Below are 19,971 nucleotides of genomic sequence, written 5' to 3'. Positions count from 1 at the left end.
TTGTGTGTGTGTGTGCGTGCGTGCGTGCGTGCGTGTGTGTGTGTGTGTGCGTGCGTGCGTGCGTGCGTGTGTGTGTGTGTGTGTGGTTACGGCTTTGGTGACATTTGAGGACATTTTTAAGACAAAAATCCTACCTTTGGGGACAACTGGTGCATTTGAAGACAGAAGTCGAGTCCCCATTTGGTTTAAAAGTCATTGGTGTGTTGGGGGTTCGGTTTAGCACCAAGGTGTGAATTGGATTTAGGTTAGTTTTAGGGTCAGATAGGTACCTGTGAGGTTAGCCTTAGGGTTTGTGGTCAGGGTTAGGCTGTAGAAATGTAATGGAAGTCAATGGAATGTCCCCAATTGGATAGCTGTGCAAACATGTGTGTGTGTGTGTGTGTGTGCGCCATTGTTTTTAAAACTTGGTGGGGATGATTTTTCAGGAAAATGCAGCCTCATGGGGACCGAATGCTCCTTGTGGGGACCAAAGCTCGGTCCCCATGACTTTGGAGGCTGATTTTGGGTCAGGGGTTTGGTTTAGGACCAAGGTGTGAATTAAGTTTAGGTTAGTTTTAGTGCAAATGGTCAGAATTAGGCTGTAGAAATTTAAGGGAAGTCAGTGGAATGTCCCCATATGTATAGGTAGACAAACGTGTGTGTGTGTGTGTGCAATTTTTGTTTATTTTTTTATTGTTTATCAAACATTTTGAGTTATTCTTAGTGTTTTTATGTGCTTGAAGATCGAAACAGTTTAAACAGTTTTGTGTGTCTGAGGAACATTTTTAAAACAATAAATGAAAATGTTGTTTTGGAAAAAAACAGTTTTTTTTTTACATGATCAAAGCCTGATTCATATCACCTCAAACTACTCTTTCTTTAAAGTTCTCATCCCTTGGAGCTGCTATTGTTCCACAGTGGAAACAAAGGTCCCGCATTAACTCGCTGTATTGTTCTTCTGTGCAATAATCACTGATTAATTAAAAGAGTATATACTAAAAAATATCTTTGTGGAATTCAGAAACAGCGTCCTGAAACTCATTATCATTAGTTAGAAAGAATGGTCAATAGGAGCACAACACGTCCCTGTAATTAATGATTTATGAGCGGGTCTTTATTTCCCCCCCTCCTTGAATAATTTCTGTAGGTATGTCAGAGCTTATGCCGTTATAAAGATGCGCACTTTGCAAGTAGTTGCAGGAAGTTTAGGCGTGAACTTTCGGTGACTTCTGCTTTCTCCTCGTTTTCATTTTGGAGCACTGCTTCAAAGGGTACTGTGATCAAAGCTGTCTGAGAGGGAGCGTGGGGAAAAAGCAAAAGAGGGAGAGAGGGAGCGAGCGGATGAGAGAGGCAGGGGGAGAATAGGGAAAACCCCAGCGCTCCCGAATAGAAGCAGAGCTCGGCACTAACACGTCCATCTTTCCCTCCCAGCTGCCTAAACAAAGGCATCAGTGCTTATCAAACCCTGCTTTTCACCCCCAACAGCATCCTACCAGGCTGCTCTGACATCTCAATCCAACACTTTATTATTCTATTGCTTTCATTCAGTGTCAGCCACAGGAGGATTACTCAGAGATAGGCTGGTTATATCATGACCTAGATAAGGCAACATCATAGAGCTGATTCTGTTTGTTCCGCATCCTTTCGTCACGGCACCGCATTCAAAAGGAGGCACGGTTTTATGGTGGGGGGGACGCTAATAGAGATGTCTTTTCAAAATTCATTTGAATCAGAGCTGATAGTCTGTGAAGCCCTAACACCCACTGGTTGGATGAGTGATTACACTCAGCAGAGAAATTCTAATATTTTGGGTTGAAAATCAAACGCGTTGCCACATTCTGTACTCGGGATGTCATTCACGGAGCTACAGCTCAATTCTGCTCCTGCTGTCGACTGAATTTACTGCTGAGGAACCTTAAATAACACAATTTAATGGGTCTGTTTTTGACTGAGCTGGAAAATATTCCTGGTTTTGCTGCCTGCGACCTTAAATTCAGGTAAAGTGGAACAAGAAATGAGGAAATCAATAATCTCCTGGTTGTACTGGAGTTTATTTTTTTTTTGTGTATCCCTCTCGTGTCCATTAGGACTGTGTTTACTCTGTCCTCCAACTCAGCCCAGCCAGACTAGAACATCTCTCATTCTCTGTGAACTTGCCATCTGCATATCAAAGCTGAGGGACCGGGCAGGGTAAACATCCATTCTGGCACCATCTGTTTCAAGCAACATAAAGCCAGAGACGACTTTTAACCCTGGAGTCTCAACTTAAATGGATTGTCCCTTCAACTTTTGTGCTGTCCAACAGTCTGCACTAGTTGTGTAGCCGTTAGCCTAACCTGAACAAAGAGTTTTACTTTGTGCTCTATGGCTAATGTTGGTACTAATTATGACCCCCGTACGTGAAGTGGGGGTCATATTGTTTTCGTACTGTTTATTTTATTTTATTTTATTTTATTTTATTTTATTTTATTTTATTATTTTATTTTATTCTTCAAGATATTTGGTCAACTGTAGCACGGAAACACTTGCACGGATCAACATGAAATTTGGCAGGAATGTAGATGTGTCCGACCTACACTGATCCAACCAATGGTTTTATGATAGACCCCAAATTTGAAGAGGGGGCTCCATCTAAAAAGCGGGTGTCTGTACATACAAAGATGCCTATATCTCAAAAATTATTCAACATAGGAGCTTCAGATTTATTCATTTATTTTTTGTTGTTTAACTCTGATGAAGGGCTATTCATTGGGTGCACAAATGAGCCCCCCACCCAAAACAATTATTCTGTTCTGGTGAGTTCAGGGTTCTGGTGCTTTGCATACATGCGGGGTTCATATATGCTACCAATATGCGGTATCTAGTTATTGATAATTATTAGATGAAACATAACTTTAAAGATGACTGGACTATTTGTTTAAAAATTTTTAGTATGCTCTTACGTTAAAAAGGATATATTCTGCAAAATCCACTTTTTAAGTTGTAAAATACAGTATATTTTGTTGTGTACTTGGGTTTGTGGAGTTACGATTAGAGCTGGGCGGTATGAACCTAATTTTATATCARGGTACTTTCAACAATWACACCGGTTTCACAGTATTTGACGGTATTTTTTTATCACAGCTCAGCTGGTAATAAAATGTACAAATGTTGCTCATTGACTTTTTTTTATTGTACCTCTGTCTGTGTCGCTGTTTCCCTCCTTTGTACGTCTTTTCTTCTTTGCCTGGTTGTAGACAGTAATCATGCAATTTGGTCCGATCGTGAAGGGTTGAGAAAAGATCCTTATTGGGTCTATCGTGTGTTGATTAAAAGGACGACTCACCTTGCACACCAGTCATCTCAGCTCTACTACAAAACTACTTCCCCTGACCCCCGGGCTTTTCAAAATAGAAGCACGTTAAAGTCTCCATGCATTAACGTCTCAATTATAACGTTGCGTGTTAAATCTAACTYTGCACGTCACTGAAGAGATGTTTACTACATTCAGCGATGGTGAAAACGGGATGTTTTTTTTACTTAAGTCAATAGCTGTGTCCAAAACGGCAGGCCGGGTCCTCCGAAGGCCGAATTCGTCYGCCACATATGTCACAGCGCCGCGACGAAGGCCGTCCAAACCCGAAGACTCCTCCGATGCGGCCGACAAATTCGTCCTTCCTTTTCCTCCATTTGAAGGACTGGTCTGATGGATCCTTCCCGGCCCAGCGTATCCCATAATGCTTTGCGGCCTGACCGGAGATTTTTTTAAGCTAATAATGGCGGACGAAGCGAGACAAAAGAATACATTTTAAAAAAAATATGGTGATATAAAATATATTTTTAGCGGTTGTAGTTCTAATACTTTTATCGTTAGTATAGACATGTTTTTAAATATTATTTTTGTCATAAAAACGCGAAATAAACATGAACCTACAGTGGTCAATTAGTTCTTCAAATGATACCTTTAGGTTAATTTATAGTTTTGTGATATTAATAATGCTAATATATTGATATATTTTCTAGTTTTGATTTAAGTTAGCTTGTTCACAGTTGCTAGGTGACATGACGTAAGGACGAGAGGCTAGACCGTCCAAATTCACAGCCTCTTTTTGTCCYGTCTTCCCGGTCTACCAAGGACACGGCCCACCTCGATCGGGTAGTCTGGGTCCTCCGGAGGACCCGGCCTGTCGTTTTGGACACAGCCAAAATAAGCATCTGAAGCACCACCCACCACCCACCAACAAGCTGCTCCAACAACAACATTAGCATGCTAACGCACATAGCGGTGCAGCGAGGAAAAGTGTCCGCCGGGAAACAGTTCACCGGCGCACGCAACTAAACATTCTGAACGTGTTCAGGCTATTCAGAAAATTCATATCATAACAAAAATAAAAAATGGTTTTCGGTACAAAAGAGTATACCGCCCAGCACTAGTTACAATGAGGAAGAATTCAGACCAAAGCATTGCAGTTCCCCTTTATATCGACACCAACATGTGGAAAAGAAAAGCAGGATGTCTCCTTTAAATATGCTGGTGATGTTCCATGTTTGACTTTTAGTCTGGAGATTACTGAGTGACACTTGTGTTWAGGTTGTTGTCTGAAAATCTTAATCTGAAGCCAAAATAAAATCCTTCATTTTGTCTGTGATGTAGCAAAATATCTCGTGAACCAGACAGATTTTAATTAAAAATTCAGAAAGTAGTACTTAGACAGGCATCAATAAGTGATTTATTCAAAATGTCCTTCACAATAAACACAAAAAGAGTTTAGTTTTAGTAGAATAATAAAACATTCAGAAAAGTATTCCTTAGATTAATGAATCCAGTCTAACTTTTGGAGTCAATTTAAATCAAGATGCTACAAATAATTAAACTTAACCAAAAGGAACACATTAACTCAGGTAATTTTACAGATATTAAGTTAAAATTGGATGTTATAGTAGCTGAGACTTGTCCTCAACACATACTCTGAGGACTAATACATCCCACAAAATCTTGTTATACATTATCACATGAGTCACTCACAGTGTTTGACCAAAATGGCTACAACTCTGTTTGCTCTCACCATCAAATAATCTTCAATTTAAAACTCTGACATAAAAGGCAGCAGGCCTGAATATTTTTAGGGTTTTCACTGTATGATATAGATTAAATCATAGCTTTTGATTTTGACTAATACAAACAAAAAAATTAAGTACGTGTCATTCATTAAACCAAGACTTAAACAGGTCTGACTCCCTGCATGTAACACAAACTGAAATATGATTGCATGTAGCAAAAAGCTTTTTTCTACAGGCTATATAGTGTTTTTACCTGCCTCCCCATCCCCGCAACACACACAGGTCATTTTGAAATCAATATCCTGGCTGCACACGTGTACGCTCAAACTTCTAATTTCTGCAATAAAACTTCCCAAAATTAAATAACTTTACCATTAGTGCTTTATTCCAGCCTGCAGAGTGATGTCAGCGGGTAAACGTTCAGAGGGTTTGTCATCTTCTGATAAGCCGTGTGGGGGGAAAAGGCAACAGAGAGGAAAGCAGGAGGGCAAATGGAAAAATAAAATATACTGGAAGAAAAATGGAAAAACAAGTAAAGGTGAAAAGTGAGGCAGAGCAAAACAGCTGGTGAAGTATTAACAAGATAAGGTACGGAAGATTGGTTTTGTTGATTGAAAGAAAGAAATTGGAAGGTAAAACTGTAATCATGGTTGTCAAAAAGGGAAGTGGTGGAAACCTGAGAATATTGAATGTCTCACCTGAAATACGTTTTTTTATTTCTTATCTGTATATATGGAAATCTAAAAGAAGGAACCATAAACCTGCTGATTAAAATAAAAAGAATTCTGGGACATTTGTGGATTTTTTTTTTCATTTAAGGACAAACTAGTTATTATGAGAAAAAAAAGTGGGTGTTTTTTTTCTATTGTATAACTTTTCTTTGGGCAGGTCTGCCTAACTCTGTAATGAGCATCTTRCAGGTCTTCAGAGTTTAAAACCTGCTTAATATTCATGTTTGTTGATCAATCTGTACCAAAGATAATCCAATAGAAAAACGATCCCATGAGTGCGATCACTAAACTTATCCATWATTTTTTTTATTTTGTCTTTCTCTTTCCAGCTTGTAGACCGGGTTTCTTCAAGGGAACTGCTGGAAACTTCAAATGCACGAAGTGTCCTCTGCACAGCTCCAGCCATGACCAGGCCGCCACCATTTGTCACTGCGATAAAGGCTTCTATAGGGCCAACAAAGACCCCCCCACGATGGCATGCACAAGTTAGTCAAACTTTGAAAACTGTTAGTCTTATGAAGCATTAACCGAGTGGACATTTTGCTGTCCAGTATAGTACAGTATGTACAGTACATTTTTGGAAGGGTGAACTTTAGCTATTAGAAGACAAACTAGAATCCTCTTTTTGTCCTTAACAGCAGATAAACTCTAATTTTATTGTGCATTCTTATCCTTCAAATACAAAAAAAGTCAAACTAAACATCTTTATAACTAAGAACATTGGCATAAACACATGACTTTACCCATTTTTTCCCATAACTGGCATATTTTCCTTTGAACTTGGAGTTCAAAAGTGAAACAGGAAGTAAGATCAAAGGGGAACTCCGTGMACTTTGTTGAATTCTCTTCTTCATCTCTCAGAGAGTGACTCAAACTAATCTAAACATCAGATTTTTTTCTCTACTGTCTTTGTTCTTAGCCATTGCAGCAATGTTCTGTTTTTTTTAAGACATTCCCCTTTGACATCACTTCCTGTTGTTCACATGCAAATATCTCAACAACTGGTCATCTCAGCAGCATGGATTTCTTTTTGCAGTATGTTATCGATGTTATATTTCCAAAAATGCATTCAAATTTACTATGAAAAAAATATGTCACAGACACTTTAACTCTGCTTTAACTTAGTTCAGATTAATCCAGTTATACTCAGCTGATAATCTACATCCAGAGGGTCAGAAAGAGCAGAAAGATTCACCTTAACTTATTACAATCAGATTTGTCTGATGTACTTTTAGAAATCTGTCTCAGTCGCCTCAGAAGGTCAAGAATTACTCAGAATGAATGTTCTGCTAAGCAGAGACGCGACCTAACCCTCTACCTTGAATGTAATTAAATTATTGTATTAAAAGAACAATTTTGCTGAAAGAAAGATTTGTCTTCTCTGAGGTCGATAGACGTCTGTGACGGAAGGAGGATTTTTGATAGAAAAGTTAATCTAAACTAAAAGTTCAAATCACAAGAAACACACTTTTTGCTTTCAAACACAACTCAAACCGTAAAAACAGTGATTTGAGCAAATGCATTGTTGTGGACTTTGATGCTGCATCAAACTTACATCAGATGGTTTGAGAATATTGTTTTTATTTATTTTATTTTTTTTGCAACACAGAGTTTCAGGGGAATTATGTTAAATTAAATGGGAAGTGGGTTGAATCCTAAACATTCATTCTGATATACGGTATACATTAGGGGTGTAACGATACAGGAAATTCACGGTTCGGTTCGATACTTTAGTCTCACGGTTCGATACTTTTTCGACACAAAAAAGATAAATTTCCATGCCCTTTTTAACTTGTAGTTTATTTAAATTAATTATGAACATTTGTTTAACCTCAAAAGTACAGTTTTTTAATTAAATGTTGCTGAAACAGCAAGTTTCTCAATAGATCTGCGCTCAAAAATGCAGCCTAGGTGGAGTAGTCGAACACAGATCCACTGATCCTTCAACACAGAGCATCTTCAGAAGACAAGTTGATAAAGTAAATGTTAAAAATCTGTGTTGTTCCATACAGCACTGTTCGGTACGGTTCTATACGGGTACGGGTATTGTTGCACCCCTAGTATACATATATATATATATATATATACTGTATATATAAATACCCTTCTCACCCTCCGCGGGTGGTCTCTTTCATCCTCTGAGCTCGGGTCCTCTACCAGAGGCCTGGGAGCTTGAGGGTTCTGCGCAGTATCTTAGCTGTGCCTAGAACTGCACATTTCTGGACTGAGATGTCTGATGTTGTTCCTGGGATCTGTTTTAGCCACTGCTCCAGTTTGTGGGTGACTGCCCCGAGGGCCCCGATGACCACAGGCACCACTGTGGTCTTCACCTTCCAGGTCTTTTCCAGTTCCTCTCTGAGGCCCTGGTATTTCTCCAGTTTCTCATGCTCCTTTTTCCTGATGTTGTGGTCACTTGGTATTGCAACATCCACCACAATGGCTTTCCTCTGTTCTTTATCCACCACCACCATGTCCAGTTGGTTCGCCATTACCATCTTGTCTGTCTGGATCTGGAAGTCCCACAGGATCTTAGCTCGGTCATTCTCCACCACCTTTGGGGGTGTTCCCCACGTCGATCTCGGGGCTTCCAGTCCATATTCTGCACAGATGTTCCTGTACACTATGCCCGCCACTTGGTTATGTCGTTCCATGTACGCGTTCCCTGCCAGCATCTTGCACCCTGCTGTTATGTGCTGGACTGTCTCAGGGGCCTCCTTGCACAACCTACACCTTGGGTCTTGTCTGGTGTGGTAGATCTGAGCCTCTATTGCGCTGGTGTTTAGGGCCTGTTCCTGTGCAGCTAGGAGAAGTGCCTCTGTGCTGTCCTTGAGTCCAGCTTTTTCCAGCCATTGGTAGGATTTCCTAATATCAGCCACTTCAGTTATTTGTCGGTGGTACATCCCATGCATCCCATATACAGTATATGTACATATGACGAGCTGGCCCAAGTGGCTGGATGAGAGGGAAGTCTGGGTCTCTCTGCTAAGGCTGCTGCCCCTGAGACCCGATCCTGGATAAGCGGCAGAAAACGGGACGGACAGACGGACGGAGTCACAGAGGTTTAAATTTTGAGAATGCTCAAAAAAGTCGCGCAACAAATTTAGACTCAAAATAATCAGCATTGTTGTGGGCACTTTGCGTTTGTCTCAAACGTGCATCCAACAAATTTACAGTTTAGAGCTGACAGCTCTTATTTTGCCATGAAATATCTTCCAGCATATAAAATCACCTCCTTTCAGCTGTATTTGTCTTCATATCTTTATGTCCAAAGATGGAATAAAAGGCTCATTACTGGGTGTGGAAAGTTTTGTCAGTTACATGCACGAAACCAACAAAATGCCTGCTGGAATAGAAACACTTGAAAYCGCACCACTCACACACCCACACAGATATTCAGGGAGACGTGCAAAACTTCACTTACTTTGTGCCAAATCAGATCATTTACAGCTTTGGAAACTAAAAGAGGCAACACAGACCGGCAGAAAGATATCAATAAAATAAGCTGACACCAGAGCTGAAAGCCAACCACCTACTCTACTTTCTAAAGATTAAAACTGTTTGTTGGCTGCTAACTTGTGGAAAGTGTGATTCATGTTATGAAAAAAAAAACAACCAAAGTGGCATCTCTTATTAACTTCTTCGTCTAACTTGTTTTTGTCCTCAGGACCTCCATCGGCTCCCAGAAACCTGGTTTCCCTGCTCAACGACACGGCCCTGTTCTTGCACTGGACGCCTCCCAGCAACACAGGAGGCCGAAGCGACGTCACCTACAACATCCTGTGCCAAAGATGCGACGGAGGCGACGGCGGAGCGGCACAGTGCGAGCCGTGTGAGCCGGACCTGCGCTTCATCCCTCGGCCGCTCGGTATAACCGGGACCTCCGTGGCTGTACTGGACTTCGCGATGCACGCCAACTACACGTTCCACGTGGAGGCCGTGAACGGCGTCTCTGAGCTGGGTGTGGCTGCACGCTCGCTGGCAAATGTCACCGTCACCACGCATCAGTCTGGTAAGTTACGAAGTTTTGGATTCAGCTTCTTTCGTTTTATTCTCTCCAAAATTCAACCCTGGCAGGTGGAACATAAGCAGTCTCTTCTCCCTCCGCAGGTTCGTTGTACTTGTTCCGGCTTGAATTGGCGTTCTTATCAATAATGCATTAATAAGAAGGATTAAATGGTTCAATAAGTAAATGAATTTATAATTTACTCATGACAGAACTTCTGATGAGTTTCAGTTTTCATTAATGAAAGTCACTTTATTCTAAGCATGTTTGTCCAACATTTAAAAAATAAAGTAGTTGTGTTCAAAAGAGCTAAAAGATGACACAGTATGATGTACCCTTTAAACACTAGGTACATACCTGGTAAGTACCCAGTAAGTGTTATGTACTTATACCCAATATCTTTTCCTAAATCTTTCTTTATCATTTGTCGAGACATTTCCTGCCGTACAGCCCAATAATTGATCAACTATATATTTAATGCATGTACATTATTCAACTTTTATGTAGCTAAAAATGAAATATCGGATTTTATAAATGAGCTTTTTGCTTCCTGAACATCCTGCATCTTTTTACACAACCTCTCAGCACAACTTAATGAGTCAATGTGTGAAACACACTCCTGACCCTTGACGAGCTGACAGAGCAACTGTGAGTTGAACTTTATCCTAATTAGTAAAACCCAGCTGACCCGAGMATTGCTGCGCCACAAGTTCACACGGGATCATTGTCTTTGGCTTGAATTAGCAAAAACTGAGACATCTGAGGTTCAACCCAAGACTTGTGCTTCAAGGGCAAGAATATCYATGGAATAATTGATGAAGAAGGACGAGATGAAGGATGAGAAGAGCTGAATTTATAGTTAGACCTGATGCACGTTTCCCCCCTAAAGGGAAGCAACTTTTTAGGGTAAAATTCTGACAAGAATAAAAGTGACGCTTCTCAGTTATCAGTTCATCCAATGAGAGTGACATCCATCCATCCATCCATCCATCCATCCATCCATCCATCCATCCATCCATTCATCATCCATCCATCTGTCCGTCCATCCATCCATCCTCCCATCTGCCCATCCATCCATCCATCCATCCGTCCATCACCCATCCATTATCCATCCATCCGCCCATCCTTCCATCCATCCATCCATCCATCCGTCCATCCATCTATCTATCTATCATCCATCCATCATCCATCCATCCGTCCATCCATCCATCCTCCCATCCGTCCATCCATCATCCATGCGTCCGGCCATCTGTCCGGCCGTCCATCCATCCATCCATCCATCCATCCATCCATCCATCCATCCATCCATCCATCCATCCAACCAGCCGTCTGTCCGTCCATCCATCCATCCATCCACCCATCCATCCATCCGTCTGTCCATCCGGCCTTCCGGCCGTCCATCCATCCATCCATCCATCCATCCATCCATCCATCCATCCAACCAGCCGTCTGTCCGTCCATCCATCCATCCATCCACCCATCCATCCATCCGTCTGTCCATCCGGCCTTCCGGCCGTCCATCCATCCATCCATCCATCCATCCATTCATCCGTCCATCCATCCATCCATCCATCCATCCATCCATTCATCCGTCCATCCATCCATCCATCCATCCATCCATCCATCCATGCATCCATCCATCCATCCATCCATCCATCCACACATACATCCATCCATCTTCCATCCATCCATCCATCCATCATCCACACAACCATCCATCCATCTATCTATCCAGCCATCCATCAGTCCGTCCGTCCGTCCTTCCATCCATCCATCCATCCATGGTAAATGGTAAATGGTACTGAACTTATAGAGCGCTTTTCAAGTCCCTCAGGACCCCAAAGCGCTTTACACTAACAGACATTCACCCATTCACACTCACATTCACACACTGATGATGGCAAACTACACTGTAGCCACAGCTGCCCTGGGGCACACTGACAGAGGTGGGGCTGCTATACATCGGCGCCACCGGACCCTCTGACCACCATCAGTAGGAAAGGTGGGTGAAGTGTCTTGCCCAAGGACACAACGACTGAGACGGCTCCATCCATCCATCGTGCACCAGTCTACCCTCACTTGGGAACAAAACTCTGAGATATTTTATCTCCACACTTTTTTGACTGTGTGAACACCTTTTATACAAAATGTAAATATTTTACTGCAAACAATAAAAAAAAATTGTTTAGGTCAAACCAGTGCAAATAATATTTCAAATGTTGCAAAAGCTGCCCTGACATTTAAACAAGCTTTTTATTGACATTATATTGATTTATAAGCTTACATTAATGAGATAAGATTTCTGAAAAAGCCTTACAAGAATAATGTGGCTCCCGAAATTAGATGTAGAGATTAAAATGTTATGGGTGTGGCAGAAACCAGACTACAGATTACACATAATTCCAGTAATAATAATTCTGTTTTACTTGTTGTGCCAATAATTTATTCACTAAAATGAAAATTAATGCCAGCTGATGTGACCGCAGTAAGTTTTTACAGTGTGGCTCATCAGTAACAGCTAAGATTAAAAGTCACCTTGTGAATGTGTTGTACTTTCATATGAWAAAGGCCCAAAGTCCCCGGTGTGACCAAACAATTTTTCCAACTCACACACTGTAATTTCTCTTCTCATATGCAGTGAGAAGCTTGCTATGAATAATAAATGCCTGAAGAACATCCACCTTTTTGTGCATTGATCCCATTCATCAGACATTTATTATGCATCTGCTGGAAGCCCTGTGGTCTCCCAGGTCCTTCCAGCTCTGGCTAGATGAAGTTGATCCCTTGTACAATGGCTGTTTGCTTTGCAGCATCAGCATTTTAAACAGGGATAGACTGTAAGCAAAAAGGGATTCAAGAAAAAGGAAGATTGGTACTTAAATAAAATCTTTTTCAAGCAAAAGTGACTACCAGAAATGTAAAAATGTTTCCTTTGCAACAATAAACAGGACCAAGGAAAAGAAGGAATGCATACTATGATAATAAATAAATACATAAAAGTTTTAAATGTGTAACATTCTTAGTAATAATGTCTGATGCCTGCCTTTTTAATAGGAGTACTGTGGATAARGAGTTGCATCTTCTGTTAAAGAACTGACAGAATTTTAGCTATTTTGCAAAAATCTCAACAAAATTGGGTTTCTGTGGTTGGATCCATCCGTCCATTATATTTGTACCTGCTTCTTCCTTTAACAAGGACAATTTAAAGTTACCAAATTAGCCTAACATTCATGTTTTTAGTCAGTGGGAGAAAACAGAACCACAATGCCCGGAGAAAACCCACAGATACAGAAAGGTCCCCAGCCCAGATTCAATCCGGCAACCTTCTTGCTGAGAGGCAGCAACTCTACCAACTGAGCCACTGTGTGTCATTTGTCAAAGTGAAGGTCCGCGGGCCAAATCTGGCCCTTGTTAACAATTTAGCTGTCCCCAAAAAGAACACTTTAAATAGTTTTATGGTTTCTCTTTTTGTTACTGCATTTAGTGCGTTCTTCTCATGACAGATGGATAGTTTTCGAGCCAGAAAAATTTATTTAGAACTTTTCAGTAAACGTTGATTTTGGCATGGAAAGAGCAACAGAGAATCGACTTTAATTATCTTTTCCTGTATTATTTTCACATTTTAAAGTCAAATAATTGGATCTCTAGACTGGGTTTTCCTTTTTAACTAATTTGCTGAATTTGTTATAAAATGTATCTTTAAGAAATAATAAATCAAAAAGTGTCCTGATGCATCTCAGTAATCCAGGTAAAAAATCAAAAGGAAAAAAATTGTATAGGTCCTCTGGACGGGTTCTTCTTTAATGAAACGTTTCGTCTCTCCTCCAAGAGACTTCTTCAGTCTGAGAGTTTCAGGCAAAATTCAGGCTTTTAAGCCCTGCCTCCAGGTGACTGATACTCACATCACATGGCTATCGTTGACACCTAATTAATACCTATTGTTAACAGGGGGTGGAGAGATACTGCCAATAGCAGCGCTGTAGGAGGGGGACAGCTGAAAACGGAGGCCCCCACCTCTGTTTAATGACGGACGGTCTTTCTTTACAAAAATGGCTTCTTTTACTCCTCTCTCAAACCAACGTTCCTCTCTATCAAGAATGAGAACATCCTCATCTCTGAAAGAGTGACCGCTGGCCTGTAAATGAGTGAAAACTGCAGAGTTCTGGCCATTAGATGTAGCTCGTCTGTGTTGGGACATTCTTTTGAACAGTGGTTGCTTTGTTTCCCCGATGTATAACTGGTCGCAGTCCTCCTGGCACTTAACAGCATATACAACATTGCTCTGTTTGTGCCGGGGCACCGGATCTTTGGGGTGAACCAGCCTTTGCCGTAATGTGTTTTGAGGTTTGAAAGCCACTGGGACATCATGTTTAGAAAATAAACGTCTCAGTTTCTCCGAAACACCTGCAACATACGGAATAACCACTGGTTTGGGTCTGGGTTTGGGGTCCTTCATTTTCACCTGAAGGTTGCATGCAAATCAAAAAGTGGTTGATAGAAAGTAAAGCATAAGAATTATATGCTAATGATGTAAATTTCTAAATGTAATCTTTTCTGTATCTTAATTTATGCATGTTCTAAATGCTCTGTAATATATAGTTTAGAAAAGCTTATTTGTATTTCTTTAGGAATAAATTTCTATCAAACATCTCTTCAATATKAATTGAACAAAAACTGGCCCTTGGCTTGGACCAAGTTTTGAATTTTGGCCCCCAAGTGTCACTGAGTTTGGCTGCCCTGATCTAATCCCTGAGATATACTCTGAGCCACAACTGACTGCACAAGATCTGTTTAAAACTTGTGTCTGTCTGTTAGCAAAATATCTCATGAATGGATTTTAATTAAAATTTCTGGAACTGATGTTGGAATCAGTTCAACTCAATATGACCACCACAGCCAACTGAGCTCAGAAAACACAAAAATGGTTACAGTTCAGTTGATTTTACAGATATTAAGCTAAAAACTGATGCATTAGTAGCTGAGAGTTATTTATAACACATTATTTCATATTATTGCAACATTGCATGAAATTGCACAAAAGTTTTTTTTTGTTTGTTTTGTTTTGGGGMTTTTTTCTCCAAGTTTGGACCAAAATGTTTGCAACTTTTATTTTTCACCATATGATCTTAGTGTAAAACTCTGGCCTGGAAGTTGGCAGGAAATACACATTTCTTTGAGGAAATGGGCTGCAGAGGTTCCTGGTATGGTACTGTAGCTACAGAATATTATTTTATAGCCAATGAATAACATTTTTTTTCTATTGGTGTTGCCAAAAGGATCTGTGGCCGTGCACTGATTACAGCTGTGAAAAGGAGAAAACAGCAGTTTCTTGAGTCAAAGCAACGGATTGCTCTCAGATTGATGTAGCACAAATGATCCGGTCAATATGAGATTGCAAAGAAACAAGACTGAATAGAGAAAATGAAAAAGCCATTTCACTTTTTTTTTTTTTTTGGTCAAGTATTCCGCCTGGGCAAATGTTCCTGTTGTGTTTATAAATGGTCGACGCTGATCTCATGAGTGTTTTTCTAATAATTTATTGTACTTTTCTGCATTTAGTTGAACAGATTTACTCATTTTTTTCACGGCAATAGGCTGAACCTGGCAGCTAAATCGATAAAAGATTGCAGCAGTTATATCACCAGTAGTATTTATCCTCTTTCCAATTAGGTGGACATTCCTCATGGCTAATTTTCCTCTCGCATGCAGAGAAAACGAACGCATTGAGGTTTTATTTTTGGACGTATACTGTATACATGTGCTGAGAAGCTGTCATCCTCCCATGAAAGCTGGATGTCAGGTGTGTGTGCCTCTGTGTGTCCCAGTCTGTCTCTGCTGCAAAGGCAGCTAGACTGATGGGAGGATGTCAGCCTGCGAAATAATCTCAGCGGAGGAGGGAAGGCAGCCTGTGGGAATGTTCCTATTAGGGTGTTTAGGCCGGATTAAGTTGTCAAACTGCTTTTCCTCAGCAGACACGCTGCAAGCAGACACACTAGAGGCACATGTGCAAACAAGCAGGCGAGTAAATTCATACAAATATGACATTTGTGCACACACGCACCTCCTACAGACATGAATATTCATTTTCACGATGCTCCCCTTCGGCTTTGATCAAGCTATGTTTTTGAGRAGAATGCAGCACCCGTGACGCAAGTTGTTAAATTAATCATTCTGCTTTGCTCCGACATAAATTCTCAGAAATCACAGGGATCCCTAACGCTTCCCATGCAGTGGGATGCTGGTCGTGTGATGATGGTCAGCCGTTCAAACGTCTCTCAGAACAGCAATGCGGAGCCGAGTGAGCAGGATGATCTCTATATTTATGAGGAGTGAGCTGCACTCTGCTCAGAACTCGCTGTGGGCTAGTTGTTGCTCAGCAAAGCATTTGTCACAGAAGATTCCTCCCACTAAGTTCACTGCAGCACTCGGTGAAAAAAGGCACCGAGAAGTCAGCACAAATTTGTGTAAGGAGTTTGCTGCTCAGATCAGAAATGTGCTCCTACAAAAGGAGCAGAGGGGGCAACCGCAAATAGAGACGTTAGTCTGTGTCAGAAGTAAGCTTTACATGCTGAAGAAAAAAACGATGTTAGGAAGGTTCCCAGTGGAAAAGATTGAAATGCAAATTAAGAACTGGAATCATGTTATTTATTCAAGTCCAAAAAAAGTGTCCTTCTAATAAGTTTCAGAGAAATTTCAGAGTTATTTGGCTAATTGGTCTTTGGCTTTTCAGCAAGCAGCATATTTAGGTTTTTACTGCTAGAGTAAGGTCACTTAGCATGACAGAGAGGAAACATACGAGCGAAGAACATGAATGATTTATTCAGTGCAGAGGTGTACTGTACAGAATGTTTAGCTTTATATACACACACACACACACACACACACACACAGAGAGAACTATGGCTCTGCTCCAATGTCCACTTAGTCACTATATAATGAGTCAGTCGTTCTATAACTAGTTTCTTCAGCTACACACATGGGTTCATCACTATAGTCAAAAACATTTAAAAAAATTACCCTGAACAAGTTTTTTCCTGGTCAAATTTTTCTTAAAAAAAATACATTTTCAATAATAAAAACTCCAGTAAGCTTCAGCTGTTTTATTAAAAGCTCAATATAAAATTTTAAATTCGTAGTATGATACTTCTGTTGAAAAACAACATGAATTTGGTTTCACTCACATTAACTTTCAGCTATTTACAGCGTTGCCTGCAGCTGTTGTTTAGGCTGCAGCATTGTTTGGACTCTAAAGAATGATTTATTCAGATTAGCTTTGTAGAGATGGATTAGAGTGCTGTGAGAATGTGAGCTGATGGGTCACTGAGGGCCCAGATTGTGTTGTGAAGAGCTCTGAGCTCCCTGGTTGGCCAGTTCATTTACAAATAATTGTTCATAACCTTTACACAGAACTGTCCTTCAAGTAAATAAATAAAAACTTTTTATTTTTTTTATCTGTAATGTAGTGATGCTGAAAGCTTCGTAAAGCATTAAAGGGGGATATTTTGCGAAATCAACTTTTTTGAACGTTATATCATGTTCTAATGTCATTCCCTCCTGAAAAACATATCCAGAGTGTTGCTTTGACTCATTCAATGTTTGAGATATCCGTGAATCTCCTGTGGTAGCCATGTGGAGCTGTCTAAGCCCTTGCTGGTACAAAGCTCCACCTATTAAAACAAAACTCCTTAGGCTTAGGTCAGATAACACAGAAAGGGGAGGTAAAATGGGGCGGGTTCAGAGGAGTAGGTGACATTGAGGGAGGGGGTGGTCCGTGCTAGGCCCAACCCTGGGCCCATCCAGAGTCCAGAGTCACATGATGTTATTGTCTCTACTCAGTTCGCTAGAGTTCAGAGTTTTCCTCCTCCTCAGCCAATTGAGTTRGAAGGCCAGGTCCAACACAGGTGATGGGGTTGGGAGCGAATCCAGCTCTTAGTTGACATTCCATCCTGGGGAGGTTGAGATAAGCACAGCCCTCAAGGCCGTGGCMCTGGGAGCCAGATAGATAATCCAATTGTTTTGGAACAAAGCGGCCTTGAATTTCCTGCTGCTTTTGAAGTGTCTTTACTGCAAACTCTGAGGTGGCTCAAAAAAGCCAATCAGCCGAATTTGGGGTCATTCCTCGCCTCTAAAAAAGAGACGGAGACCAACTTCAAGGCATTTAGATAGACTATGATGCAAAGTCACATTTATTTTAGATAAAAACAGCTTTTTCATAACAGCTGAAGGTAACAGTTGATTGTGGTATAGAACTGAACCATGTGTCTGGAAAATACATAATACACCCCCCCCACCACCACCCTCATACCCCTTAACTCAGCTCTGCTCAGCTTCCAACAACACCCGAACATCATGAGCTTGGTTTCTGTCAGAGGAACAGGTTAATTCGACTTAAAACCACTGTGTGAACAGGTGTGACCTAAAACACACATCCCGTGACGTTTGGGACAACTGAAAGTTATTATCAGGGTTGTTMTTTTTTTTTCCTGAGTTCTGACTTTGGAAAATTGAGCATTTTCAAAAGTCTCTAGCTGAACTTTTTTTCCTTCCTTGGAGAGCGATTAAATATTCAGCCAGAATTCTGCCAGAAGCTTGTTAGTGGCTACCGGAGCAGTTTGTCAAAGGTAAAACTTGCTAGAAGATGGGAATATTACATCTACTGCATTTTCATTTTTTAATACATTATGTATCACTTTTACTCACTGGAAAAAAAACTTAAATCAAAACATGTGCAGTTTTTATTTTTATCCTGATTTAACTTTTAAGATCTATTTAAAACAAATTATTAGAAGAAAAGTCCGTTTTTGGACTTCTTATCTCAGTCAAGGTGTGTTGGAGCACGTTTTTGTTCAAAACAATTACTCAACTGATGCACAAACATTATTTAATTTTTATTGTATCTAGAGTTGTGTTTTTAGCAGGTCTTGCRGAGTTCTGTTCAAAGTGACATTTTCCTCTGTTTTTTTTTTTTTTTTTTGGTGTCCTTGTTCAGGAGAGGATTCTCGCTCGTACTTTGCTCTTTTTCCCTTCCTTTCAGTTCTTTCCCCTCTGTTTTCATCCCCTCTGCTCTGGGAATAAAGCTGTCTTCTATTTTTATGCTCAGATGCTGGGGAGATGCAACCTCGTGGGATTTCTTCACAGCTTTCCCTGTTCGCTCATTCGCTCTGTCGTCTCGCCTTTCTTGCTTTCCTTCAGCTTTTTAAGCACCCGTAGCTGAGGGGTAACCTAATTTTTTTTTACATGTTCCCAATAAACCAGCTAATACATATAGATTCTCTTTACTCTCGACAAATGAACTATGATTAAAGGATAATTGTTCTCTTGGAGTTGCTCATCCATACCAGAAGGTTTGCAGGGAGCAGATTGATTTGTGCAAAGCCGAAAATATCTTATTACATAAGAGCGCAGAAGGTTGTTGGGGATTTTTCTCGGTTTCAAAAAAAAAGATTGTTGGTGCACAAAAAAAAATTTCTAAAACTTTCTGTATTTCTCTCTCATGAATAAAGTAAGTATTCTGTGGACATAAATCCTTTCTAGTAATGTGACTCTCAAGAACATCCTTGTCCTTTAAGTAGGATATGAATACATTTCTGCCTGACATTAACTGAATAATATCTACTTTCAGCAGATACTGCCAAATCATGAATGTGTTTGATTGAAAATTTTATTTTAAAGTTTTGATGARATAAAGTTAGTGATATGCACCTTTCTATCTGCATATTATGCTTTTGTAGGTTGAATTTAACCTTTTGTTGGCCCTACACTCTTAAKACACCACACATGGCTGGAATATCTCCTTCAGGGGCGGTTCTAGGGGCGGGGCCACAGGGGCATTGGCCCCAGCTGAAATCTGATAGGCCCCTGACTTGCCCCTGTCCTGTCACTCATCTGTCCTTTACTTGGTAGTGATGATGGTGGATGCAGTTCCATGTTCAAACACTAGCTGTGCTAATGAGTCAAATAGTTATGTCCAGAATGAATCAAGCGTACAGAATTCTTCTTCTCTTGAAATTAATAACCTATCCATAAACCCTTTAAAATCCATCTATAAAGGGAGATGTTATAAAGTGGTACCTTTTTTTAAAGTTACATTACATTGCAAGTGTTTGAACATGTATGACTGGTTAAATACAGTGGTTTGCAAAAGTATTCATACCCCTTGAACTTTTCCATATTTTGTCACATTACAACCACAAACATAAATATATTTCACTGGAATTT

At 40.4% G+C, this 19,971-nt stretch overlaps 1 protein-coding gene across 2 annotated transcripts in view; it reads left to right on the top strand.

Moving 5' to 3' along the window:
- LOC106513986 (ephrin type-A receptor 6) overlaps positions 1-19,971 on the top strand; it is an 82,291-nt gene that overhangs the window by 42,920 nt on the left and 19,400 nt on the right. For both annotated transcript variants that reach the window (XM_014003055.1, XM_014003054.1), the window contains 2 exons: positions 6,080-6,235; positions 9,415-9,759. In XM_014003055.1, the coding sequence (XP_013858509.1) occupies positions 6,080-6,235; positions 9,415-9,759 (501 nt within the window). The remainder of the gene's footprint in view (positions 1-6,079; positions 6,236-9,414; positions 9,760-19,971) is intronic.

The sequence above is a fragment of the Austrofundulus limnaeus genome, unplaced genomic scaffold (assembly GCF_001266775.1).
Source record: "Austrofundulus limnaeus strain Quisiro unplaced genomic scaffold, Austrofundulus_limnaeus-1.0 Scaffold16, whole genome shotgun sequence".
Classification (NCBI taxonomy): Eukaryota; Metazoa; Chordata; class Actinopteri; order Cyprinodontiformes; family Rivulidae; genus Austrofundulus; species Austrofundulus limnaeus.
Note: the sequence above shows the minus strand (reverse complement) of the source record. Positions and strands in the feature narration are given on the sequence as shown.